This window comes from Somniosus microcephalus, chromosome 17 (genome assembly GCF_052327205.1).
Source record: "Somniosus microcephalus isolate GS21.2 chromosome 17, FLI_Smic_1.0, whole genome shotgun sequence".
NCBI classification, from domain to species: Eukaryota; Metazoa; Chordata; class Chondrichthyes; order Squaliformes; family Somniosidae; genus Somniosus; species Somniosus microcephalus.
This window is the reverse complement of record NC_141003.1, coordinates 35,740,814-35,768,114: the sequence shown is the minus strand read 5'-3', so window position 1 is coordinate 35,768,114 and position 27,301 is coordinate 35,740,814. Positions and strand designations below refer to the sequence as shown.

The window sequence follows — 27,301 nt, the reverse complement described above, 5'->3', positions numbered from 1 at the left end:
GTCAATTAATCATAGCCAATCAACCTAACCCGCACACCTTTGTACAAGGGGCAGTGACATCTTCAGCTTGTCTGTACAATGGTTTGAGACAGCAAACACATTAACGAGAAATATGATTGGGTAACTTCAAAAAGTATAAAGGAACTGTAGGGGTCGCCACATAACATTGTAACATCTCTTTGTCTTCTTTTCCTTTAGATTATCCTTGCCAGGATGGCACTGAGGAGTAGCAGGAGGAGGAGGAAGAAAAAGGCGAATGGCTTTCCAACTGTGCCCAACCAGCCACAGCCTCACCCATAGAATCATTTACCCTTTCTCTCTCATTCACCAGCACAGGGAAATCCACCTATGGGAATGCAGATTATTGCAATAAGGTTTTTCACTGAATGAAACACAACATATGAGGGCACAAAGGAGTCAGAGGTAAAAATGGGGGAGCAGAGGCTCAGCAGATATCAGCCCCTGACACCGGAGCCTGAAAACCCAGTTCTCTGGAGTATTGCCCTAAAAAGGAGGATGTTGGATGAGCATCACACTCACATTGAGACACTGAGGACTATCTCGAAGACCTGAGACAGATGGAAGGGGTCAGCCTTCCTCTGAGAAAGACTCAATACAATGCAAACCTATCCAGAGTGAGTGTTGGCAGCACAAACATCCTCCACGACAGAGATTTTTCAAACAATTAGTGAATCCAACATAGATGCATTGCCCAGTGGTCTTCAGGCCTTGGGGGACCATTTGGAGAGAACAATGGCCCCCAGGTTCCCAGAGCTTCAGGGCACCATCTCTCAGGGTCTGCAGGGTATAACTGCGAAAATGGTTTAAAAGCTTCTGTGTGATCTTTGAAATAGAAGCTCCCACCAGTTAGCAGAAGACAGTTTTCACATGATTTGCCACATCTACCTTTGTTGGAAATGCAATTGATTTGTGGCTCTAAAGTAATGTCAATGTTAATCTGAATTCGTGACAATTTTGAATTCTTTTGACAAAAATGGACTTTAGTCCCATCTCTAGAGGTGCCCCCTCAAAAGAGTAAAGAATAATCATATGAACAGTAAATTAACCAGGAAAAACTGCAAATATTGGATATCTGAAATACCTGCTTTTGCAGAGTAACTTTCCTGGGTTCCACTTTGTTTCATAGCAGCTGAACAATACAGAGGGATTACGGCATTAATTAAAAAAAAAATAAAAGATAGAAAGTAAAAGAAAAGAAAGAAAATAAAAGAAAGAGAAAGGAAAAGAATGATAGCTAGAAAGGAAAAGAGAAAGATAGATAAAGGAAAAGAAAAGAACGATAGAAAGTAAAAGAAATTAAAGAAAAGATAGAAAGTAAAGTAAAAGAAAGATAGAAAAAGATAGAAAGGAAAAGAAAAGAAAGAAAGGAAAAGAAAAGAAAGATTGAAATGAAAAGAAAGAGAAAGGAAAAGAAAAGAAAGATAGAAAGGAAAAGAAAACTCCAGAGAGTACAGGCCCATTCGACTCAATCTCTCATCGTAGGACAGCCCTCTCATCCCAGGAATCAATCGAGTGAACCTTCGAAGAGGAAGATAGAAAGGAAAAGAAAGTAAAGAAAAGATAGGAAGTAAATGAAAAGGAAAGATAGAAAGGAGAAGAAAAAGAAAAGATAGATTGAACGGAAAAGGGATAAAAAGGAAAAGAAAATAAATATAGCAAGGAAAGGAAAAGATAGATAGAAAGGTAAAGAGAAGAATGATAGAAAAGAAAATAAAGATAGAAATAAAAGAAGGATAGATAGATAGATAGATAGATAGATAGATAGATAGATAGATAGATAGATAGAAAGGGACAGAAAAAATATATAGAAAGGAGTAGGAAAGAAAGAATGGCAGCTTTACATCTATATCGCGCCTTTTACGACCTCAGGACGTCCCAAAGCACTTTACAGATAACGAAGTACTTTTGAAGTGTAGTCACTGTTGTAATGTGTGTACATACACTGCTCATTTACCACAAAACACAGAATGGTGTGCGGGCCACAGCAGCTACAAAAATCATGAGTTGTGTCAGCTGCACTATGATCCTTCACATTCATTCTGATTCTAGAACACAGAAAACAAAATCTGTGTAGAGTTTAAGTTCATTTTTGGTTAGTTTTTCCACCAGTTTCAGCCAGATAACCAACAAAAAACTAAGGGGGAGAAATTCGGTATCGCCCCATTTGGGGCGCAATTATCGGTCGGGCGCAAAGTTTAGCGCCCGGCGCAAATTATCGCCACCTACTGCTAAATTGGTCTAAATTGGAGTGCTAAATCAGGTGCTACACAACTCTCTTAAGGCGCTAAGGCCGAGGAGCGAGGCGCTACCTCAGAGGGCGAGCGCAGCGCAGGTGCTGTCAGTTAGCGATTGCACACAGACACGCTGGCGCCGGTCAGCTCTTAAAGGGTAGGGTCGATCTTGAATTGCAGCCGCACCCTGCGCATCGGAGCCCTGAATCTTGGCCTGGACAGACCTGTTGTCAAATCCTGAAGCCAAGGATCATGGAGAGGGCCAGGGAGCGAGCGCAGTGCTTCAGCGAGGGGGCCTTGGAGGCTCTGGTTGACGTGGTGGAGTGCAGGCGATCTCTCCTGTACCCGGAGAGTGGCAGGAGGCCTCTACCCAGCGAGTACCGAAAAGCTTGGAGGGAGGTGGCTCACAGAGTGACCTCCAGCAGCATGGTGCCTAGGACCCCTGTGCAATGCAGGAAGAAGTTCAACGACCTCACTCGGGTCGTCAGGGTGAGTACCTTTTTCAGAAACCTCTTCATCCCTCCATCTCGACCTCGCTTTAAGGCCGAAGGGTCTTGAAAGCCCCAATGCCCAGCACTCATCCATCACCTATGGCCCTTTCAGGAAACTCACACACACATTCAGCACTTTGCATACAGTAAGGGCTATTCGACCATGGGAGGCATTTCAGCCAGGAGAACTTTGCATACAGTAAGGGCTATTCGACCATGGGAGGCATTTCAGCCAAGATCATGGCTGCATCTTTACTCAGACCCTGTCCTTTTTCTTGCAGGGCAAGCTGGCGCATAATAGGAGACAGCAGCAACGGACTGGGGGAGGCTGGCCTCACCTTCAAGCCCTGACCGATCTGGAGCAGCGAGTCCACCGGATTGTGGCAAGCCGGATGCTTGGCCCCGTCGCCACTGGAGACGCCGACCCCGTTATGGACAGCAATGGTAAGGTCATCACCTTTTTGATCACTCTCCTTCCACTTGTTCCTGACTACAGCATCCTTTGACACTTTCGATCCAAATCAGTACATCGCTGCACTCATGCCTCCCTTGCTGCCACCCTGTCCTCACGCTAAAACCACTCTTCAGATGCTGATTCACCAGGTGAGGAGGCAGGCCCTCAAGCTGCCACTGGGAGTGAATCTGAAGGTGACGAGGAGGAGGAAGCTGCACCATCAGCGCCACCCTCAACCGAGGCAGCCCATGGCCATACTGGGGATATGAATTCCCTGGAGGGGAGCAGGGGGGAATGGTCTGAGGAGGGTGAAGCTCCAGGACCCAGCGGGCTGCAGCAACGCGAGGGGGGTAGGGAAGCTCGGGGGCCTACTCCCCGGAGGGAGAGTATGGCCTCGAGTCCTGCTGCAGTGAGCGCAGACGAGGTGCGGGTCCTCGCTGAAATGAGCGCTCAGTCGGAGCAAAGGCACACTGAGCTCATGGCTGCAGTGGCAAGGATGCCCGAATCCACTGAGTCACTGGCAAGGAGTGTCCAGGACGTCGGCGCAGAACAGGCGGCTGCGAGGCAAATGCTAAGTGCTGCAATGCAGTCAGTGGCTGGTCTCATGCAGACGCAAATTGGGGACACGCGAGCACTAACTGCTGCCACCCTCGCTGGATCGGGCAGGTTTCACCGGGGCCCTCACTGCGCCACAGCAGGCCAGCAATCTGTGCTCCAGCAGATTGCTCCGCATGCTGAAGTGCTGCCCCGTGGGAGTACCAGTGTGTCGGTCGAGCAGGGAGTTGCTGTCCTCTTTCAGGATGACAGCATTCCTGCTGCCAGCACTGTCACTTCTCCACTGCAGTTGCCACCACCTGTAGGACAGACTGCTGCCGCCCATGCAGAGTTGGAGCAGTGATATACCTATCAATTCAGTTCATGAAAAGCGACGAGTTAAGTTAGTAACTATAGGTTTTTATTGGCTAAATAACAGAGCCCACCCTCGTGGGTGATCGGATCCAACAAGGAGGAATACCAGCCAGTCAACCACCTTTATACCTGGGCAAGCAGGCGGAGCCATGGGGCGGAGTCAGCTGTGGTCAGCCCAGGTATAACAGCATGACAAGAGGTGACCTTGTGTAGTGATACACTATGGTTATCACTGTTTACACTGTTGTAACGATATAAACAGTGATAACCATAGTGTAACGATAGTGAACGATAAAAGTGGTTTACCACATTCACCCCTTGTTTAAATTTGAGTCCGGCGGGGTGAAGTGTGCTACCAGTTCGGGTATGTCAGTCTGTCCGGAGGCCTCGTAAGCCTTTCTGATCAGCGCAGCAGCGGCGGCGGTGATGCAGTATCCGATGTTAATGCTGGTGTCTGCGTGGTCGGCGAAGGCTCGTGGGGTTCCGGCATGCCGTCTACCTGGGCTGGATTTGGGGGGGTGGTGGGGGGTAACGGTGGTGTCTCAGGGATGCCCGAGGGTGCGAGGTCTCGTAAGGAGACTGTGTCCTCCCGCCCGTCTGGGTATGCCACATAGGCGTACTGGGGGTTGGCGTGCAGGAGGTCCACCCTCTCGACCAGGGGGTCCGTTTTATGGGCCCTCACGTGCTTTCGCAGCAAGACGGGCCCCGGAGAACTCGGCCATGTTGGTAGCGAGGTTCCCGTAGTCGACTTCCTGGGGAAAACAAACATTCGTTCATGGGGGGTGGCGTTAATGGCAGTGCAAAGCAGTGACCGGATGGAATGCAGCGCTGCCGGGAGGACTTCCTGCCAGCGAGAGGTTGGGAGGCCCTTAGACTTTAAGGCTAAGAGAACGGCCTTCCAGACAGTCGCGTTCTCTCTTTCCACCTGGCCGTTCCCTCGGGGGTTGTAGCTGGTGGTCCTGCTTGCAGCAATACCTCTCGCTAGTAGGAACTGGCGAAGTTCCTCGCTCATGAAGGATGAGCCCCGGTCGCTATGTATATAGTTCAGGAACCCGAACAGGGCGAAGAGGTCGTTCAGGCATTTGATGACCGTGGTACTGGTCATGTCTGGGCAGGGGAAGGCAAAGGGGAAACGGGAGTATTCATCAATAATGTTGAGGAAGTACACATTACGGTCAGAGGACGGGAGGGGCCCCTTAAAATCGATGCTCAAGCGCTCGAAGGGGCGGGTGGCCTTGATCAGGCTTGCTCTGTCCGGCCTAAAGAAATGCGGTTTGCATTCGGCACAGGTTTGGCAGTTCCTGGTCATGGTCCTGACCTCCTCGATGGAGTAGGGCAGGTTGCGGGCCTTAATGAAGTGGTAAAGTCTGGTGACCCCGGGGTGGCAGAGGTCATTGTGGAGGGTCTGCAGTCTATCAATTTGCGCGTTGGCGCATGTACTTCGTGATAGAACATCTGGGGGTTCGTTCAGTTTACCAGGCCGGTACAAGATATCATAATCATAGGTGGAGAGCTCGATTCTCCACCTCAAGATCTTGTCGTTCTTGATTTTGCCCCTCAGCTTGTTATTAAACATAAAAGCGACCGAACGCTGGTCGGTGAGGAGGGTAAATCGTTTGCCTGCCAGGTAACGCCTCCAGCGTCGTACTGCCTCCACGATCGCCTGGGCCTCCTTCTCGACCGAAGAGTGTCGGATCTCAGGGCCCTGGAGGGTCCTTGAGAAGAAGGCCACAGGTCTCCCCTCCTGGTTAAGGGTTGCAGCTAGGGCGAAGTCGGATGCATCGCTCTCCACTTGGAAAGGGATAGACTCATCCACCGCGTGCATTGTGGCCTTAGCAATGTCTCCCTTTATGAGGGAGAAGGCTGCGCATGCTTCTGCCGTCAGGGGGAAGGAGGTGGACTTCATGAGGGGTCTGGCTTTGTCCGCATAATTGGGTACCCATTGGGCATAGTAGGCGAAGAGCCCTAGGGTTCTCTTCAGCGCCTTTGGACAGTGGGGGAGGGGAAGCTCCATGAGGGGGCGCATTCTTTCGGGGTCGGGGCCGATGACTCCGTTCTCTACTACGCAGCCGAGGATGGCAAGACGCGTGGTGTTAAACACACATTTCTCCTTATTGTAGGTGAGGTTCAGCCGTTGGGCTGTACGGAGGAATCTCTCCAGATTAACATCATGGTCCTGCTGGTCGCGGCCACAGATGGTGACGTTATCTAGATAAGGGAACGTGGCATGCAGCCCGTTCTGGTCAACCATCCGGTCCATCTCCCTTTGGAAGACCGAAACCCCGTTGGTGACGCCGAAGGGAACCCTAAGGAAGTGGTAGAGGCGGCCATTCGCCTCGAAGGCGGTATACTGGCGGTCCTCAGGGCGGATAGGGAGTTGGTGGTAGGCCGACTTAAGGTCAATGGTAGAGAATACCCGGTACTGTGCAATCTGATTGACCCTATCAGATATGCGGGGAAGGGGGTATGCATCCAGCTGGGTGTACCGGTTTATGGTTTGGCTGTAGTCGATGACCAGGCGGTTTTTATCGCCGGTCTTAACGACTACGACCTGGGCACGCCAGGGGCTGTTGCTCCTCTCGATGATGCCCTCCTTCAGGAGACGCTGCACCTCAGAGCTAATAAAAGCTCTGTCCCCGGCGCTGTACCGCCTGCTCTTGGTAGCGACGGGTTTACAGTCGCGGGTGAGGTTGGCGAACAGGGAGGGGGGCGGGACCTTGAGGGTGGATAGGCCGCAGGTGGTACGCGGTGGGCGGTTTAAAAGCTGCTGATTGTCGACTGTGAGTGGGGGGAGGGGTCCACCGTATGCCAAAGTGACACTTTGAAGGTGGGATTGGAAGTCCAGCCCTAGTAGGACGGCAGCGCAGAGCTGGGGCAGGACGAGAAGTTTAAAATTTTTATACTCCGTGCCCCTAACCGACAGGGTCACAACACAGTAGCCGCTGATGTCTGTAGAATGGGACCTCGACGCCATCGAGATCCGGTTGCGCGTTGGCCGGACAGTGAGGGAGTAGTGGCTCACCGTGTCTGGATGGATGAAACTCTCCGTGCTTCCGCTGTCGAACAGGCAGGTCGTGGCGTGGCCGTTTACTTTGATGTCCATCATGGACTTGGACAGGTGATGCGGGCGAGCTTGGTCAAGTGTGATGGAGGCTAGTGTATGGCTGAGCGAGCTGCTGTAGTCTGCGGGTGAGGCGGTGGTTGGGTCTGGAGACAAGGTGGCGGTCGAGTGTGGTGAACAAAATGGCGGTGCCCACGACGTTGAGTAAAATGGCGGAGAAGATGGCCGCCCCCACAATTCACATGAGGCACTGCCAGCGTCGGTGGCCTTGATCAAAGATGGCCGCCCCCACGACTCACACGAGGGGATACTGGCATCTGTGGCCTTGATGAAAGATGGCCGCCCCCACAACTCGCATGAGGCACTGCTGGCGTCTGTGGCTTTCCCCCTGCAGGCCTTCGCGAAGTGGCCTTTCTTGTGGCAGTCGGAGCAGGTCGCGTTTCTTGCAGGGCAGCGCGCCCTCGGGTGTTTCGCCTGGCCACAGAAGAAGCAGCCGGCGGCCCGATCGCGGGGCTCCGATGTCGCAGCCGGTACCGGGGGTGGCGGTCCCGATCGGTTCCGGGACGCCGACGCTGTGGTAGGTCCCAGAGGCGGCGGTGCGAGGGGTATTGCGGCCGGGGTCGGGCCCGAGTCCCAGGGACGCGCAGCACAGTACCTGGAGTACGCCTCGAGGTCCCGATGGGCCACTTCCAGAGAGCGAGCGAGGGCTGCAGTTGTATTCAAGTCGAGGTCCTTTGATTCGAGCAGTCTTTGCCGTGAGTAGTTGGACCGAAGGCCTTTCACGAAGGCATCGCGGATATTCCCTTCAGTATTTTCTGCAGCCGTTACAGCTTTAAAGTCACAGTCCCTGCCGAGTGTTTGTAGCACCCGTAAAAATTTATCTACAGACTCTCCTGGCTGTTGCGAGCGGGATCTTAGGAGATGTCTGGCATACATGGAATTTACAGGGCTCCGGTACTGCTCTTTCAGCAGGTTGAGGGCGTCCTCGTATGTAGCAAGGTCCCGGATGAATGCAAATACTTTAGGGCTCACCTGGGCGGTCAGAACTCTTAGTTTGGATCCCGGAGGCACGCCAGATTCTCCCAGGTAGGATTCGAAACAGCTCAGCCAGTGTTCGAAGTCGAGGGCTGAGTTCGCTGCCTGTGGGTTTAGATCCAGGTACGGCGGTCGGAGGGCTCGCAGCCAGGCCGGCTGCTGGGGCTGTTGTAGATGGCCGTTTGGCTGAGGCTGTACGTCTGGCTGGTTGTTTGGCTGCTCCGTTGAAGACATTTCAAAATTTAGCCAATAAAATTGATATACCTATCAATTCAGTTCATGAAAAGCGACGAGTTAAGTTAGTAACTATAAGTTTTTATTGGCTAAATAACAGAGCCCACCCTCGTGGGTGATCGGATCCAACAAGGAGGAATACCAGCCAGTCGACCACCTTTATACCTGGGCAAGCAGGCGGAGCCATGGGGCGGAGTCAGCTGTGGTCAGCCCAGGTATAACAGCGTGACAAGAGGTGACCTTGTGTAGTGATACAACAGTGTAAACAGTGATAACCATAGTGTAACGATATAAACAGTGATAACCATAGTGTAACGATAGTGAACGATAAAAGTGGTTTACCACAGTCAGCAGCCGGGCCCTCCAGGCCCAGAGCTGGTCCAGGCCGTCCCTCAAGGGCATCTGCAGTCTCAGTTTCTGACACTCAGCAGCATTCCCCCAGCCTTGCTGCAGCCACTGGGGTCCCATTGCGGAGGAGCTGCAGGGTGGGAAGGGGGCAATTTCACAAGGGAAGCAGATCACTCTCGAAGGGCAAAAAGTAGGAGGTGTGGCAAAATGTTGTTCATTGTTTTATTGAAGGCCGAGGATCGTGGTCATATTTTTGTTACTGTCTTGGACATTGTCTCCAGGTTGTGAGAGCCAGTTATGTGATTGACTGTTTTTTTTTGTGTTTCTTTCTATTACTTTGTCATGCGGGAAGGATACACAGTTTGGTAAATAAAGAAGTGTCTTTATTCAAAACGTGCATGTTTCCTCTTGGCACTCATTGTTGCCTTGACCGACTTAGGGATTGCGGCATGGTTCCATTCAGGTTCTTTGAATGGCAGAAGCCATTCCCTCTGAGGGGGCCTAGAAGCGACTTGCTATAAACCTTTGACGGGATTCCCTTGCACTTTGTGCCTCCCTCCTGTCTTGGTGCTCCTCCTCCTCCTCCTCCTCTGCTGGTGCTCCAATGTCTGGTGGCATTGGCTGGGTCCTGAGGATTGCCAGGTTATGCAGCATGCAGCACACAACAACGAAGTGGGAGACTCGCTCAGGCAAGTACTGCAGGGCTCCTCCAGAGTGGTCCAGAGAGCGGAACCGTTGCTTGAGCACGCCGATTGCGTGCTCAACGATGTTCCTGGTAGCTTGATGGCTCTCGTTGTATCATTCTTCAGCAGGGGTGCTGGGCGAACGTGGCAGGGTCATCAGCCAAGTGCACAGAGTATAGCCCTTGTCCCCGAGAAGCCAGCCTCCTGGGTGAAGCGGGGCCTCGAAAAGGTCTGCCACAGAAGTCTGGCGCAGGATGAAGGCATCGTGGCTGCTGCCTGGAAAGTGGGCATTGACAGCGAGTATCAGCTGTCTGTGGTCACAGACCAACTGGACGTTCAAGGAATGGAAGCCCTTTCGGTTGCGGAAATCCTCGGCATTTTCTTGCGGCGCCCGCAAAGCCACATGGGTGCAGTCAATGGCGCCCTGCACCATGGGGAAGCCTGCTATTCTTGCAAAGCCCGCTGCGCATTCTTGCTGCTTGTCCGGGGTCATGGGGAAAGAGATGTACTCTCGTCTCTGTTGTGTCTGTGTATAATAAGACACAGACTGCAGGAGAACGGTACAACAGGTGTTTACTCAACGTGGCTCACAATGGAACTGATCTGTACAGATTACTACTCAGTGCTATATACAGGTGTGGTCACTGCCGGTACTGCAGTATACATGAGCTGTAAAAGATAGTTCCCCCCTTAAAGGTATATACATTACAATTCCTCCCCTTTTAGATTAACAGTACCATAACACTCATTTAACAATTAAATATCAAACTAATTACAATTAACACTTTTAACATGCAACATCAGCTGAAAATAGTCTATTTATATATTCAGTCTTTGGGGAGGCTTCCTGATCCTTTCTGGATAGCGCCTTTCCCGAGTGTCTTGCTCTTGGTGCGGAGGCGATTCTGGATCCCTGTCGTCGGTTGGTTCATCAGCTTCTGATGCTACTGTTTCTGGGGTAGATGCGACCTGTACGTCGGGTTCATCACCAGGTACGTATGGGCGAGGCATGGGGTTGACTTGTTCCTGTGACTCTAGGATCTGGTCAGCATGGCGTCTCACGATGCTCTCCCCAACGTCCACTGTGTACATTAGTGGGCCCTGCCGTGTGCATATCGTTCCTGGCTGCCATTTTTCTGTTCGGTAGTCGCGGGCCAAGACAGGTTGCCCTACATTGAAGCTCCTTGTTGGCTTCTCATGGATGTGCTGGAATTGCTTACTCTCAACATCTCTTCGTACGTTTGGTCTGAGCAAATCCAGGCGAGATCTTAACCTTCGGTTAAAGAACATCATGGCTGGGGCCTGGTTGGTGACTGCATGTGTCGCATTCCGGTAGGCGAACAGGAAATTGTCCACCTTGTGCTACAGCGGAATGTTGTCATTGTACATAGCCTTTATTGCCTTCTTAAAGGTTTGTACGAACCTCTCAGCCAATCCATTTGTGGCTGGATGATACGGGGCGGATGTGTAAGGCCTTACCCCATTCTTTTTCAAGAACCTCCGGAAGTCTTCGGACACAAACTGTGGTCCGTTGTCGGAGCAAATCTGTTCTGGCAAGCCATTCCTGGCAAAAATGGTCCGTGGGACTGCAATAGTTTTCTTCGTGGTGGTGGAGGACATTTTGATGACCTCAGGCCATTTCGAGTGCGCATCCACGGCTATTAAAAACATTGAGTCCATGAATGGACCAGCAAAATCAATATGCACCCGTTGCCATGGAGATGAGGGCCACTCCCATGGGTGCAGAGGGGCCGGTGGTGGTGCATTTTGGACTTTCTGGCATCCTGAGCAGCTCTTGGTCAAGTCCTCGATTTGTTTATCGATTCCCGGCCACCACACATAAGCCCTGGCTAGGCTTTTCCTTTTTACCCTTCCCAGATGACCCTCATGAAGCTCGAGCACTCTATCCCTTAACTTGGGTGGAATTACCACTCGGGATCCACACATCAAGGTCCCCTAGCACACTGACAGCTGTTCTCTCCTTGTCGAGAATGCTGGCAACAGTGAGTCGCCATGTGCTGGCCATCCCTTCACCGACAAATCATATACCCGAGACAGTGTCGGATCATTTCGGGTTTCCTTTTCGATAGAAGCGTTAGTTACCGGTAGGTATTCAACTATAGTCGAATGGAATATTTCGACAGGATCCACTGCTGGTGCTTCCTCCGCAGTAGGCAGTGGCAGGCGTGATAGCCCATCAGCATTTCCATGCTGTTTCGTGCCCTTATATTCAATCTCATAGTGGTGCGCCCCTAGAAAAAGTGACCATCTTTGTAGTCGTTGCGCAGTCATCACCGGAACGCCCTTCTTCGGATTAAAAATGGAGACAAGAGGCTGGTGATCAGTCAGCAAGGTGAATTTCTGCCCGTGCAGATAGTGATTGAACTTTTTCACTCCCCACACTAGGCTGAGGGCCTCCCTGTCAATCTGGGCGTAGTTACGCTCGGCTGAGGTTAGTGATCGTGACGCAAAGGCTATTGGCCTCTCTGAGCCGTCCGAGAATTTGTGCGACAGCACCGCTCCAATGCCGTAGGGTGACGCATCACATGCCAACCGAATTGGTAATGCTGGGTTGTAATGGGCCAATACCTCTTTCGATGTGATTAGTGTTTCGCTCTTCTGGAAAGCTCATCTACATTCGTCACTCCACTTCCATGGCACCCCAGTTTGCAGTAGGGTGGTCAGTGGGTGTAGTATTGTAGACAAATTTGGCAAGAACTTATGGTAGTAGTTTACCAGCCCGAGGAACGACCTCAGTTGTGACACATTTTCTGGTGCTGGAGCCTTTACTACTGCTTCAATCTTCTCTGGGGACTTATGTAACCCCTCTTTACCGATAACGTGGCCACAATGCGAGATCTGTTTTCTAAAAAACTCGCATTTGGGGCGGTTAGCTCGGAGCCCACATTCCTGCAATCTAGCGAGCACCTGCTCCAGGTTGGCGAGGTGATCACTGTCATTTTCGCCCGTGACCAGGATGTCGTCCAAATAACACTGGGTCCCTGGGATCCCTTGCAGGACTTGTTCCATTGCCCTCTGCCAAATAGCCGGAGCTGATGCTACCCCGAATACCAGCCGGTTATATTGGTAGAGACCTTTATGGGTGTTGATTGTGAGGTATTTTTTTGATGCTTCTTCTACCTCCATTTGCAGATACGCCTGGGCCAGATCAATCTTAGTGAAGCGTTTCCCTCCAGATAGCGAGGCGAAAATATCTTCAATCCGCGGAAGTGGATATTGTACGGTGTGAAGGACCGGGTTCACTGTTACGTTAAAGTCCCCACAGATGCGAACCTTCCTTGGTTCCCCAGGCGTGCTGCTCAACGACTTTTTCATCACAGGGGCGATGGTTGTAGCCCACTCGCTCCAGTCTACCTTGGACAGTACACCTGAACGTTCCAGACTCTGCAGCTCTGCTTTGACGGCTGGGCGGATCGCATAAGGGCTGGCCTTAAAAAATTTTGGGCTTGCGTTTTCTTCAATTTTAATCATCGCTGTCATGCCTTTTAGTGTTCCGAGTCCTTGCTGGAACACTTCTTTCGCGTCAGTTAGGACCTTTGACAGTCGCCCAGGTGTGATGTTGTCATCCTTTTTGTCAGCCACAGTCAGTGCCTGTAAGGAATGCCAATCCAGTTGTATTTTCCGGATCCATTCACATCCCAGTAATGGTGGTCCTCCATCTTGCAATACATACAGGTCTAGTTTTGGTGTTTCTTTACCGTTATATATAACGGTCACCCTTATTTTTCCGTTGGGGTAGACTTTTTGCCCCGTGTACGTCTTCAAAATAATTTTTGTGTCTCTCAAGGGTATGTGTGAGAATAGCCGCTCGTAGTCCTGTCGGTTTATGACTGTTAGGGCTGATCCTGTGTCCAATTCCATCTTTACCTGGACTCCTGCTATCTTGAGAGTGACCCAAATGGTTTGGTGATCCTCCGTTGTGATCACATTATGTAGTTTCAGACAACTCAGTTCCCTGCTTTCGGAGTCGTTATCACTCTTTTGTTCGTCTGAACTATTCTCCATCATCTTATGTACCTTCTTGTACTTTTCTTTGGTAGGTTTCTTATTGCTGGTTTTCTTTCCCGACCTGCAGACTCGTGCTATGTGTCCTATTTTTCCACACTGTCTGCACACTTTGTCTTTGAACCAGCAATCATTCTGGTCGTGTGTTGTTCTGCCGCAGCGATAGCACTTCTCTGTTGTATATGACATTTCGTTTGTGCCATATTCTTGCGGTCTCTGTTATATCTCTGCAGCGCCCCGTGCTGCTGCTTCATATGATACCGCTGTGGTAAACCACTTTTATCGTTACACTATAGTTATCACTGTTGTATTGTTATCACCGTTATCACTGTTGCATCACGATACGAGGTCGCCTCTTGTCGCGCTGTTATACCTGGGCTGACCACCTCCGACTCCGCCCATGGCTCCACCTACCTGCCCAGGTATAAAGGTAGTCGACTGGCTGGTATTCCTCCTTGTTGGACCCGATCACCCACGAGGGTGGGCTCTGTTATTTAGTCAATAAAAACCTTTAGTTACGTTCCTAACTCGTCGCCTTTTATTGGACGAATTGATAGGTATATCAATTTTATTGACTAAATTTTAAAGATGTCTACTACTGGCCAGCCAGAAGCCCTCCCAGAAGCACAGCCACAGCAGCTTTCAGACACCGGGCTACGCCAGCCACACCAGCCGGCTTGGCTGCAAGCCCTCAAACCACCGTACCTGGATCTAAACCCACAGGCAGCAAACTCAGCCCTCAACTTCAAACACTGGCTGGACTGCTTCGAATCCTACCTGGAAGAATCCGGCGTCCCGCAGAGAACCAAACTAAGACTTCTGAACGCCCAAGCGAGCCCGAGAGTATACGCACTCATCCAGGACACGACTACATACGAGGCCGCTATCAACCTACTGAAACAGCAGTACCGCAGCCCGGTAAATTACATGTACACCAGGCACCTCCTAAGATCCCGCCCGCAACAGCCAGGAGAGTCTGTAGCTGAATTTTTACGGGCACTAAGAGCACTCGGCAGGAACTGTGACTTTAAAGCGGTGACGGCTGTTGAAAATACGGAAGATAATATCCGCGATGCCTTTGTGAAAGGCCTACGGTCCGACTACTCACGGCAAAGACTGCTTGAAGCTAAAGACCTCGACCTGGACAAAGCTGAAGCCCTCGCTCTCTCCCTGGAGGTGGCCCATCAGGACCAGGAGGCGTTTTCCAGGTACTGCTCGCGACCCTGGGACTCGGGCCCGACCCCTACCGCAATACCCTTCGCAGCGCCGCCCCCGGGACCTACCTCAGCGTCGGCGTCCCGGACCCAACCGGGCCCGCCACCCCCGGTACCGGCTCCGACATCGGGCACCTGCGATCGGGCCGCCGGCTGCTTCTTTTGCGGCCAGGAGAAGCACCCGAGGTCGCGCTGCCCAGCCAGGAACTCTACCTGCGCAACCTGCAGGAAGAAAGGCCACTTCTCTAAGGCCTGCAGGAGCAGATCTTCAGAGGCCAGCAGTGCCTCATGCGAACTGTGGGGGCGGCCATCTTCTTTCACGGCAACTGAGGCCAGCATCCCCACACGTGAGTCATGGGGGTGGCCATCTTTGATCAAGGCAACCGACCCCAATAGTGCCTCATGTGAGTTATGGGGGCAGCCATCTTCTCCGCCATTTTGTCCTACCTCGTGGGAGACGCCATTTTACCCACCACGCCCGACTGCCACCGGGCCCCCGGACCCGACGACCGCCTCGCCCGCAGACGACAACGACTCGCTTACCTACACACTAGCCTCCGTCACTCTGGATCAAGCCCGCCCACACCACCTGTCCAAGTCGATGATGGACATCAAAGTAAACGGCCACGCCACGACCTGCCTGTTTGACAGCGGAAGCACGGAGAGCTTCATCCACCCAGACACGGTGAGCCACTACTCCCTCCCTGTCCTGCCAACGCGCAACCGAATCTCGATGGCATCGAGGTCCCACGCCACGGACATTAGCGGCTACTGTGCTGTGACCTTGTCGGTTAAGGGTACAGAGTATAAAAATTTTAAACTCCTCGTCCTCCCCCAGCTCTGCGCTGCCGTCCTACTAGGGCTGGACTTCCAATCCCACCTCCAAAGTGTAACCCTAGCATACGGTGGACCCCTCCCCCCACTCACAGTCGACAACCAGCGAAGGTTAAACCGCCCACCGCGTAACACCTGCAGCCTATCCACCCTCAAGGTGCCGCCACCTTCCCTGTTCGCTAACCTCACCCCCGACTGCAAACCCGTCGCTACCAAGAGCAGGCGGTACAGCGCTGGGGACAGAGCTTTCATTAGCTCTGAGGTGCAGCGTCTCCTGAAGGAGGGCATCATCGAGGGGAGCAACAGCCCCTGGCGTGCCCAGGTCGTGGTCGTTAAGACCGGCGATAAAAATCGCCTGGTCATCGACTACAGCCAGACCATAAACAGATACACCCAGCTGGACGCATACCCCCTTCCCCGCATATCTGACATGGTCAATCAGATTGCACAATACCGCGTATTCTCGACCATCGACCTTAAGTCGGCCTACCACCAACTCCCTATCCACCCCGAGGACCGCCAGTACACCGCCTTCGAGGCGAATGGGCGCCTATACCACTTCCTTACGGTCCTGTTCGGTGTCACCAACGGGGTCTCGGTCTTCCAAAGTGAGATGGACCGGATGGTTGACCAGAACGGACTGCAGGCCACCGCCGCCTCTGGGACCTACCACAGCGTCGGCGTCCCGGAACCGATCGGGACCGCCACCCCCGGTACCGGCTGCGACATCGGAGCCCCGCGATCGGGCCGCCGGCTGCTTCTTCTGTGGCCAGGCGAAACACCCGAGGGCGCGCTGCCCTGCAAGAAACGCGACCTGCTCCGACTGCCACAAGAAAGGCCACTTCGCGAAGGCCTGCAGGGGGAAAGCCACCGACGCTGGCAGTGCCTCATGTGAATTGTGGGGGCGGCCATCTTCTCCGCCATTTTACTCAACGTCGTGGGCACCGCCATTTTGTTCACCACACTCGACCGCCACCTTGTCTCCAGACCCAACCACCGCCTCACCCGCAGACTACAGCAGCTCGCTCAGCCATACACTAGCCTCCATCACACTTGACCAAGCTCGCCCGCATCACCTGTCCAAGTCCATGATGGACATCAAAGTAAACGGCCACGCCACGACCTGCCTGTTCGACAGCGGAAGCACGGAGAGTTTCATCCATCCAGACACGGTGAGCCACTACTCCCTCACTGTCCGGCCAACGCGCAACCGGATCTCGATGGCGTCGAGGTCCCATTCTACAGACATCAGCGGCTACTGTGTTGTGACCCTGTCGGTTAGGGGCACGGAGTATAAAAATTTTAAACTTCTCGTCCTGCCCCAGCTCTGCGCTGCCGTCCTACTAGGGCTGGACTTCCAATCCCACCTTCAAAGTGTCACTTTGGCATACGGTGGACCCCTCCCCCCACTCACAGTCGACAATCAGCAGCTTTTAAACCGCCCACCGCGTACCACCTGCGGCCTATCCACCCTCAAGGTCCCGCCCCCCTCCCTGTTCGCCAACCTCACCCGCGACTGTAAACCCGTCGCTACCAAGAGCAGGCGGTACAGCGCCGGGGACAGAGCTTTTATTAGCTCTGAGGTGCAGCGTCTCCTGAAGGAGGGCATCATCGAGAGGAGCAACAGCCCCTGGCGTGCCCAGGTCGTAGTCGTTAAGACCGGCGATAAAAACCGCCTGGTCATCGACTACAGCCAAACCATAAACCGGTACACCCAGCTGGACGCATACCCCCTTCCCCGCATATCTGATAGGGTCAATCAGATTGCACAGTACCGGGTATTCTCTACCATTGACCTTAAGTCGGCCTACCACCAACTCCCTATCCGCCCTGAGGACCGCCAGTATACCGCCTTCGAGGCGAATGGCCGCCTCTACCACTTCCTTAGGGTTCCCTTCGGCGTCACCAACGGGGTTTCGGTCTTCCAAAGGGAGATGGACCGGATGGTTGACCAGAACGGGCTGCATGCCACGTTCCCTTATCTAGATAACGTCACCATCTGTGGCCGCGACCAGCAGGACCATGATGTTAATCTGGAGAGATTCCTCCGTACAGCCCAACGGCTGAACCTCACCTACAATAAGGAGAAATGTGTGTTTAACACCACGCGTCTTGCCATCCTCGGCTGCGTAGTAGAGAACGGAGTCATCGGCCCCGACCCCGAAAGAATGCGCCCCCTCATGGAGCTTCCCCTCCCCCACTGTCCAAAGGCGCTGAAGAGAACCCTAGGGCTCTTCGCCTACTATGCCCAATGGGTACCCAATTATGCGGACAAAGCCAGACCCCTCATGAAGTCCACCTCCTTCCCCCTGACGGCAGAAGCATGCGCAGCCTTCTCCCTCATAAAGGGAGACATTGCTAAGGCCACAATGCACGCGGTGGATGAGTCTATCCCTTTCCAAGTGGAGAGCGATGCATCCGACTTCGCCCTAGCTGCAACCCTTAACCAGGAGGGGAGACCTGTGGCCTTCTTCTCAAGGACCCTCCAGGGCCCTGAGATCCGACACTCTTCGGTCGAGAAGGAGGCCCAGGCGATCGTGGAGGCAGTACGACGCTGGAGGCGTTACCTGGCAGGCAAACGATTTACCCTCCTCACCGACCAGCGTTCGGTCGCTTTTATGTTTAATAACAAGCTGAGGGGCAAAATCAAGAACGACAAGATCTTGAGGTGGAGAATCGAGCTCTCCACCTATGATTATGATATCTTGTACCGGCCTGGTAAACTGAACGAACCCCCAGATGCTCTATCACGAAGTACATGCGCCAACGCGCAAATTGATAGACTGCAGACCCTCCACAATGACCTCTGCCACCCCGGGGTCACCAGACTTTACCACTTCATTAAGGCCCGCAACCTGCCCTACTCCATCGAGGAGGTCAGGACCATGACCAGGAACTGCCAAACCTGTGCCGAATGCAAACCGCATTTCTTTAGGCCGGACAGAGCAAGCCTGATCAAGGCCACCCGCCCCTTCGAGCGCTTGAGCATCGATTTTAAGGGGCCCCTCCCGTCCTCTGACCGTAATGTGTACTTCCTCAACATTGTTGATGAGTACTCCCGTTTCCCCTTTGCCTTCCCCTGCCCAGACATGACCAGTACCACGGTCATTAAATGCCTGAACGACCTCTTCGCCTTGTTCGGGTTCCCAAACTATATACATAGTGACCGGGGCTCCTCTTTCATGAGCGAGGAACTCCGTCAGTTCCTACTAGCGAGAGGTATTGCAGCAAGTAGGACCACCAGCTACAACCCCCGAGGGAACGGCCAGGTGGAAAGAGAGAACGCGACGGTATGGAAGGCCGTCCTCTTAGCCTTAAAGTCTAAGGGCCTCCCAACCTCCCGCTGGCAGGAAGTCCTCCCGACAGCGCTGCACTCCATCCGGTCACTACTTTGCACTGCCGTTAACGCCACCCCCCATGAACGAATGTTTGTTTTCCCCAGGAAGTCGACTACGGGAACCACTCTACCAACCTGGCTGACCTCTCCGGGGCCCGTCTTGCTGCGAAAGCACGTGAGGGCCCATAAAACAGACCCCCTGGTCGAGAGGGTGAACCTCCTGCACGCCAACCCCCAGTACGCCTACGTGGCTTACCCAGACGGGCGGGAGGACACTGTCTCCTTACGAGACCTCGCACCCTCGGGCACTCCGGAGACACCACCTTTACCCCCCCCCACCACCCCCCCAATTCCAGCCCAGGTAGATGGCATGCCGGAACCCCACGAGCCTTCGCCGACCACGCAGACACCAGCACTAACACCGGATAATGCAGCACCACCGCTGCGACGATCGGAGAGGCTTACGAGGCCTCCGGACAGACTGACATACCAAAACTGGTAGTACACTTCACCCCGCCGGACTCAAATCTAAACAAGGGGTGAATGTGGTAAACCACTTTTATCGTTACACTATAGTTATCACTGTTGTATTGTTATCACCGTTATCACTGTTGTATCACGATACGAGGTCGCCTCTTGTCGCGCTGTTATACCTGGGCTGACCACCTCCGACTCCGCCCATGGCTCCACCTACCTGCCCAGGTATAAAGGTAGTCGACTGGCTGGTATTCCTCCTTGTTGGACCCGATCACCCACGAGGGTGGGCTCTGTTATTTAGTCAATAAAAACCTTTAGTTACGTTCCTAACTCGTCGCCTTTTATTGGACGAATTGATAGGTATATCAACCGCAATGCTGAAAGCCTTTTCCAGCGTAAGGTCCTTTTCAGATAAAAGCCGTTTCTGGGTTCCTTCACTTTGAAGCCCACACACAAACTTGTCCCTTAAGGTATCTGCCAGTCCCGCTCCAAACTGGCAGTGTTTCGATAGATTGCGCAGTTCTGTTAAATAATTAGCATTGCTTTCATCCTTATGCTTGTTCCGTTTGTGAAACTTGAATCTTTCTGCTATCAGCAGCGGTGTGGGGTTTAAATGCTCCTGTAGTATCGTTACTATGTCTTCAAAACTCTTTTCCATTGGCTTCGTTGGGGTTACTAGATTTTGTAATAAACCATACGTCTTTGCACCCATTAAATTTAACAATACCGACGCTTTCTTGTCATCTGACACCTCATTTGCCTTGCAGTATACCTCTATTCGTTCGACATATGTAGTCCAATCTTCGACTTCATTGTCAAATGCGGTGATACTGCCACTCTTCGGCATTTTGGGTGTGGTTTAAAATGGCGTCTCCCAATGGCTTAAAATGGTGTCTCCCGCGCTTTCCTTCCTCCCCCGCTGCTGCCAACGCCGCTCCCGGCGGTTCTCCTGGCAATGGCGGCGCCCTGTAGGTTTCGCGCGCTTCTCCTGTGCTGCTGCCAACGCCGCTCTCGGCGGTCCTCGTGGCAATGGCGGTGCCTCGCGGGTTTCTGCGCGTCTCTCTCTCCCTCTTTTCGACGCTGCTCAGCCCCTGAACACCGGCTGCGCCCTGTGCGCTCTGCCCTCTCTCTCTCTCCCCCTTTGCTGTGCTGCTCGGTCGGGCTCTAGCCCGCCGCTGTCCGGGAAGGGTCTGCGCACTACCTGTTGCCAGCCCGTTTCACTGGACCACCTCGACTGGAAAGCCAAGCCTGGCTCTCGACAGCCTCCCCCGCAATTCTCGAGTCTCTGCTGAATGACTGGGTGGTTGCCCGATCTCCAGGAACGAATCCCCGGGAGGTGATGCAGAGTTGCAGGTAGGTTCGAACTTGCCTCGTCGCCAATGTTGTGTCTGTGTATAATAAGACACAGACTGCAGGAGAACGGTACAACAGGTGTTTACTCAACGTGGCTCACAATGGAACTGATCTGTACAGATTACTACTCAGTGCTATATACAGGTGTGGTCACTGTCGGTACTGCAGTATACATGAGCTGTAAATGATAGTTCCCCCCTTAAAGGTATACACATTACAGTCTCCTTTTAAAGAAGACATTTGTGACTTGACGGATGCAGCTATGCACCGCGAACTGGGAGATATTGGCAATGTCCCCAGTAGCAGATTGAAAGGAGCCGGTGGCATAAAAGTTGAGAGCCACTGTTATCTTCACTGCCACTGACAGACATCCTGCTCCTCAGTTGAGGCTGCAGATCTGGCTGAAGCAGGTGGCAGAGCTCAGTGACCACCTCCTTGCTGAATCGCAGCCTTTGCAAACACTGCTCCTCAGATATATTGATGTATGAGAACTGTTGGCGAAAAACCCTGGGAGGGTAAGGTCTCCTGTACCGACGCCTGTTGGCCCTCCTCAGTCTGGCCATGATTGCCACTCTCTCTCTGCGTCTCTGTGCCCTCTCAATGTGATGGAGAAGCACGACGTTCCCATCTGTTGCAGCCCCCATAGTATGTGGGCAATCAAAGTTATGCTGGTGAAAAAGCAAAACAACTACAAAGTTATGGTCAGAAGCCAAAACTACCTCAGCCAGCGTTGACTCAATGCAGAAGTCTCTCTTTCTCCCTTTGTCTCTCTGCAAATCTCTCTCTCTCTCTCAGAACGAGTGGTCCAAAAATGGCTACCACACAGAAGCCAGGAACAGTCCCCTTTAAATAGCAACCCCCCAGCCCCACAGCGACTGGGAAGCGTTCCAGTCAACCTGTTGTTGGTAGCGACAGGCGGAAAGAAGGGGGACGCCACTGAATATCCGGTCCGGGGCGCCCCAAGGGCATTGCACTCTCGAATGGCGTCAAGATTTGCGTGCGCAGGAGAGCGGGCAGTATGGTTTAGCGCCGCTGCTAAATGTCCGCTCAATTTCGCGAGAGGCGCAGGTATCGCCGCGCCCGGGCGCTAGTTGGTTAGCGCCCCACTTATCGCCCTCTTAAGGCGCTGATGGGTGGCGCTAACAACTGAATTTCTCCCCTTAATTCTCTAAACATTTTTGATTATAAATAAATGAAAATAAAGAACTCACACAAGGAAAGATTCCTTGTGTGAATTGTAAAAGTAAATTGGGCCGTTCTTTTCCTAACCATCAGCCTGTGCTAAAAAAAAAAACAATAAAATGGCGATGGACCGCTCCTTCTGCAGAAGAAACACTACGGGGGTGATTTTCACTCAGAAGTCGGGAAAGAGGCGGGACTGCAACTTTTGGGGTTGTAGCCCCGCCTCCATCGAGATGCGGCCAATCCACGCGATTTTAACTTGACTGACCTTGTTGAGCCCGCCCAGCGGGCTCAGCAAGCCAATTAAGGGCCACCCGGCAACAGGCGACGTCACAGACTGAAATTTCATCTGTCAAGACGTTTTGACAGATGAAATATCAGTGTTTCACAGCTGTTTGAAGCTGTCAAACACTGACAGTCTTACTTCTAACCTGAGTCCTTCTACACAGACTCAGTTAGAAATCTCTCCGGCACAGAAAGCTGCAGGCTGTCACTTTTGACAGTTCGCAGCCGTTCTGCTTTCTGTGCCGGTTAGATGATGGACTCCCGAAACCTAGAGAAAGGAAGGTTAAGAAGGTAAGTACAGGTAATTTAAACTTCTTTATACACTTTAGACACACCAAACACACTTACCTTTGCACTCATGCACCCATCACTCACCTGAACACCGACATCTCGACCCCTCCAAATCCTTCAATCCGAAGGCCCAACTCCTCTAACCTGGCGTGGTTTGGAGCCATCGGGAATCCCACACTTCAGCCTTGAAAATAGGGATTAGGCTAAAAACTGCCTGTTAACTACCTGTTAACAGGCATTTAATTGTCACTAATCCCTTCCTGCCTCGGGTCGGCGGGTCCCAGTGCGGGGCGGGTACCCGCCTCCTTTGAAACTTACATGGAGGCGGGTTGGGGGCGGGATGGTGTCGGGACCCCGAATTTGGGACGCCTCCAATCCCGACTCCACGGGTCAGTTAAAATCGAGGCCTACAACTCAACGCAGTTCATTCTGAAAAATTAGAATAATCGCCAACCCACTCTAAGTTGGTCTAAAGTGATTATTTTACCTACGTTAGTGTCAGCCTTCTCAAAACAAATTGCAGTTCCAGACTGGATCACTAACCTGTCTAAATTATTGAGTGACAACATATTCTTTGCTCTTGTGGACATTGATTACCAGGTTACCATTAGTTTCAGAGTCACTGGATATCTGGAAACGATAGTATTATCCCTTACATAAATGCAGTCATTGAAAGTAGATTAAGGCTGCTTTCTGCTTCTCAAATCTTGCCTTTCCATCAGCTGACGCTAAAAGCTGTGGTATCTTTTGTGCTTGTTTGTTGTTGTGCAGTCACATAGCAGTACTGCAAACAGCTCTGAAATTTAGCAGCCTGAGCTGGAGGTGGCTCCTGACAACTGCACTACCCTCATAGTGAAACAGAGCTAAATCCGCCAATAATTAAAGCTGCAGAGGAACATTACTCAACTTTAAATGTCCTCAGAGGGTTAGAATTAAATAAAATCTATAGGCCTAGAAATTGGGTATAGCCCCGCTTGGGGCGTTAGAATTGGCACAGCGCAAAGTTTATAGCCAGACGCAACTTATCGCCACCTGGCGCGATATTGGGTTGCATCGCCCCTAAAGGTGACTGAGGCGCGAATTCAGGCGTTACACGGGGCTCCTAAGGCGCAAAACTTCCAGCGCAACCCAATATCGGAGCGGACGGATGCAGCGCAGGTGCTCTCAATTACCGATGACCACGAGACTTCCAGGCGCCGGCCAGCTCTTAAAGGGGTGGGTCAGTCAGCTTCAGCATCCATACTCTGCGCCTTGCAGGCCTCAGAATCGACGCACGCCCTTCTCTGGCACTAAAAACTTGGACCAGATGGAGAAGGTGAGACAGAGAGCAGAGCGCTTCACCAATGAGGCTCTGGAGCAATTGGTGGCCGCAGTGGAGCGCCGGCGAGATGTTCTCTACCGACGAGCTTGGAGGGATGTATGCCAGAGAGTCAACTCCAGCAGCATGGTGACCAGGAGCCCTGTCCAATGCAGAAAGAAATTCAACGACCTCACTCGGGTCGTGAGGGCGAGTGTTGTTTCTGCAAACTTCTGCATCCCTTCATTTGCACCTGACTTTATGGCTACAGGGTGGGCTGTGCCCCATTGGCCATCTGCCAGCAAGCACCCATGGCCCTTTCTGGGCACACACATGCACATTTGACTCAAGGCGTCATGTAAGGGCTCTTGCACCATGGGGGGCATGAGATGATCACTCAGGGTATCATGTCACATAACTTCCCCTCCTTTCCCCTGCAGTCCAAGCTGGCGAGGATTGGCAAAGAACAGCTTCGCACCAGTGGATGACCTCCACAAGTGGTCACTCTCACGGATCTCGAGGAGAGAGTCCACCAGATTCTTGGAGGACATCTGAGTGGTCCTGTAACCACTGCAGATGCCGACCACATTGTCGACAGCGATGGTAAGGTTCTCACCTTTTACAACTGTCTCCTTCCATTTGTTCCCCCCGCCAGCATGCTTTCTCACTGTGGACCCATGTCATAGCCTTGCCGCAATCTGGCATCCCTTGCTGCCCAGCTGTCCTTTTGCTAAAGCCACTCTTCCACCTCCCTGCTTTCAGATGCTGCATCACCAGCTCGGGAGCCGGGCCCTCAAGCTGCCAGTGCCAGTGCCTCCGAAGGCTCAATGAGAAAATTACTGTCCAACAGAAGGTCAGGAACTCTCTCCAGCAACGATCAGAATGGCCAGCCCAAATGGCTGCAGCTTTTATAATAGTGCTGTCCCCTTTAAATAGCACCCCCGAGTCTGAGAAGGGCCTGGGAACGCTCCATCCAACTGTCACTAATAGCGCCAGGCGGAAAGGTTGTGGGCGCCACCGAATATCCGGTCCGGGGCGCCAAAAAGGCGTTGCACACTGAAATGATGTCATGATCTGCCTGCGCCCGCGGGCGCGCGCAAAGAGTTAGCGCTGGTGCTAAAAGGATACTCAATATGGGAGGTGGCGCTATATTCACTGCGCCCGCCCGAAAATTGGGTAACGCCCCAATTCTCGGGCTTTTTAGGCGCTAATCGCTGGCGCTACCAACCGAATTTCTAGGCCATAATGTTTTAAAAAACAAAATTAGAAAATGCAAAACTTCCTACTCTGGAAATGAAAAACTAACAATATACACTACACACTGGTCCATAAAATTGTTCAAACTAATTTTTAAAAATCAGTGAATTCATCTTTTTTTGTATGGGAAGAGAGTTTATTCTTCATTTTGCATACAAGTCTAAGCATCATCATAGTCCAGTTTTTCTAAAGGTCTATCCAAATCCCATGCATTTCACCTAGCACTCTGTCCATGCTGCTCACTGAAACGTAACTTAGAAAGCATTACAGCTAAAAGAAAATCAAAGAGTGAGAATGAGAAACTGTCTTTTAGAAAAATCTTCGGTTAATAAAAGCCCATGTGATTTTCTGCTATCAACGTGTATCGACAGCCATTACAACCGAAAACTTTGCAATAATTTTAAGCTACTTCAAACATCCGAATCATAATTTAGAAAAGAAAAATACTATTAACCTTAAAGACTTAATTTTGTATTATACTATAAATGTAATTCATATTATCTTAAATAAATAATCTATGATTTATTGATTTAACAAGTAAACCATTTACTCCCACAAAGTGTAAAATTATGTACAGTCCCCACCAATTATAGCGAGCGTTTGCCCACTATACACGGTGGACGGTGAAACCAGAAAATTTAATTTTTTTTTACATTAGTTGTCAGGATAACATTGGTTTTGGGCTGAATCCTTTGCTGGCTGCTTTATCTTAATGTATCTACTGTGGTGCAAGAGTGTACTCACCTCCTTCCAAAGGTAAAGTTTGTAGGAAAGCATTGGGGCAGGGTCCTCGAGTACCTGATGGCTGAGATCCTGGAGCCGACGGGCAACACAGTGCAGGACAAGTCGCACATCATCCCCTGCCACCTGCAGCTTCCATCCACAAGGACCTCAACGAGTTGGCAAGAAAACGGCTCGCAGCAGGCGCAGGAGCTCTAGAGGCCCCCAGGGTGGGGAGAGGGAACTGGAGGCGGCGGGGCTGCCTGATCCAAGTCACAGAAATCATGAAATGGCTTAATGGCAGACACATCACTAAGGTAATCGTACTTCAGCAAGATGTGAACAGCTGATTGAAGCTGCTTGAACTGCCCGAAATAGTCAGCACCCTTAATACGTTATAAGCGGTGCCTTTGTAATTGACACCTATGCCAATGACAAATGGTCAGCGCCATGTGTCCGATATAGGCGGCTGCCCGGGATAACACGAAAGGTGTAAGTGGTGGGGACTGTACTAAAGAAACTGTACTGATTTTCAATTGACATCTGCAATATGTTATTTCTTATCCATCGGCAATTTGGCAGTAAGTTAGCACAAAATAAAAGAACAAGTTCTCAGTTAAGAGCCTTAGGTAACTTGCACTGTAAAAGGAAAATATAATCAATTATTTGTTTATATCAGCTAATCTCAAGTTCTTCATAAATTGTTTTCAATTCTCATACACAATGATTCAATGAGTATATTTTAAATATATACATACCTCAGTACAAACAAAATGTGCAAACTTACAAAAATATCTAGAAAAGTCTTACCTTTAAAGAGGGCAAGAACCCAGATCACCGCTAATACAGAGTATTTCATTGTATTAGTTTGAGGCTAAACTAGAAACTCAATGTCATTCTAGTTAGTGCTGCTGGCTACCTGAGGTTCCCTTGAATGGCCTTACTTTTATATTGCAGATCAGTTTAAAGCTATTTAAATGGAATGAGGAAATGAAAATGAAGAATGTTGATTTCCTGTAATTAAACTTCTGGCAATTGTAACATACACATAGATCTCTACAGGTGTAAAAATTATTTTCTGTAAATTTTTAAAGTCAAAGGTTTCAATTTAAAGAACTGCACTGAACGGAAGATTACAGTTTTAATTTTTTTGTGCATTCACTTTCAATTATTCTTTGCGACTTTGGTGCAAAAATCCTCTCGCAATCGTCCTGAAGCAGCTACCTGAAAGCAGCACGTTTTATATTCATGATCCAAAAGCTTAAAGGCAATATAGGAGACATTATTTTTCTCTATTTAAGTGAGAATAACTGACTATACAAGGTAAGGAACCTTATTTCACCATCAGCCATAAACTAGAATTAGTGTCAATAGTTAACCATTGCATCACTGTGGCGAGACTATTTCACCCTTTTTCTAACTTTACATGAACTGTTAAAAAGCTGACTGATCTACCTGGAAGGAATTACATTTATCTTCTCTGAATTAACACAATTTCAAGTCATTAAGTTAACTAAGTGATTTTCTACTTTTTGATTGTAGGAAAAGCCTAAAGAAAATG

The 27,301-nt window shown here is 51.1% G+C and overlaps 1 protein-coding gene across 2 annotated transcripts in view; it reads right to left on the bottom strand.

Moving 5' to 3' along the window:
* Nucleotides 1-26,664, bottom strand: part of LOC147105635 (mucin-2-like) — a 210,490-nt gene extending 183,826 nt beyond the window's left edge. For both annotated transcript variants that reach the window (XM_086010175.1, XM_086010178.1), the window contains exon 1: nt 26,551-26,664. In XM_086010175.1, coding sequence (XP_085866301.1) covers nt 26,551-26,599 — 49 coding nt within the window. In that variant the 5' untranslated portion in view covers nt 26,600-26,664. The remainder of the gene's footprint in view (nt 1-26,550) is intronic.
* Nucleotides 26,665-27,301: the final 637 nt, after the last annotated feature.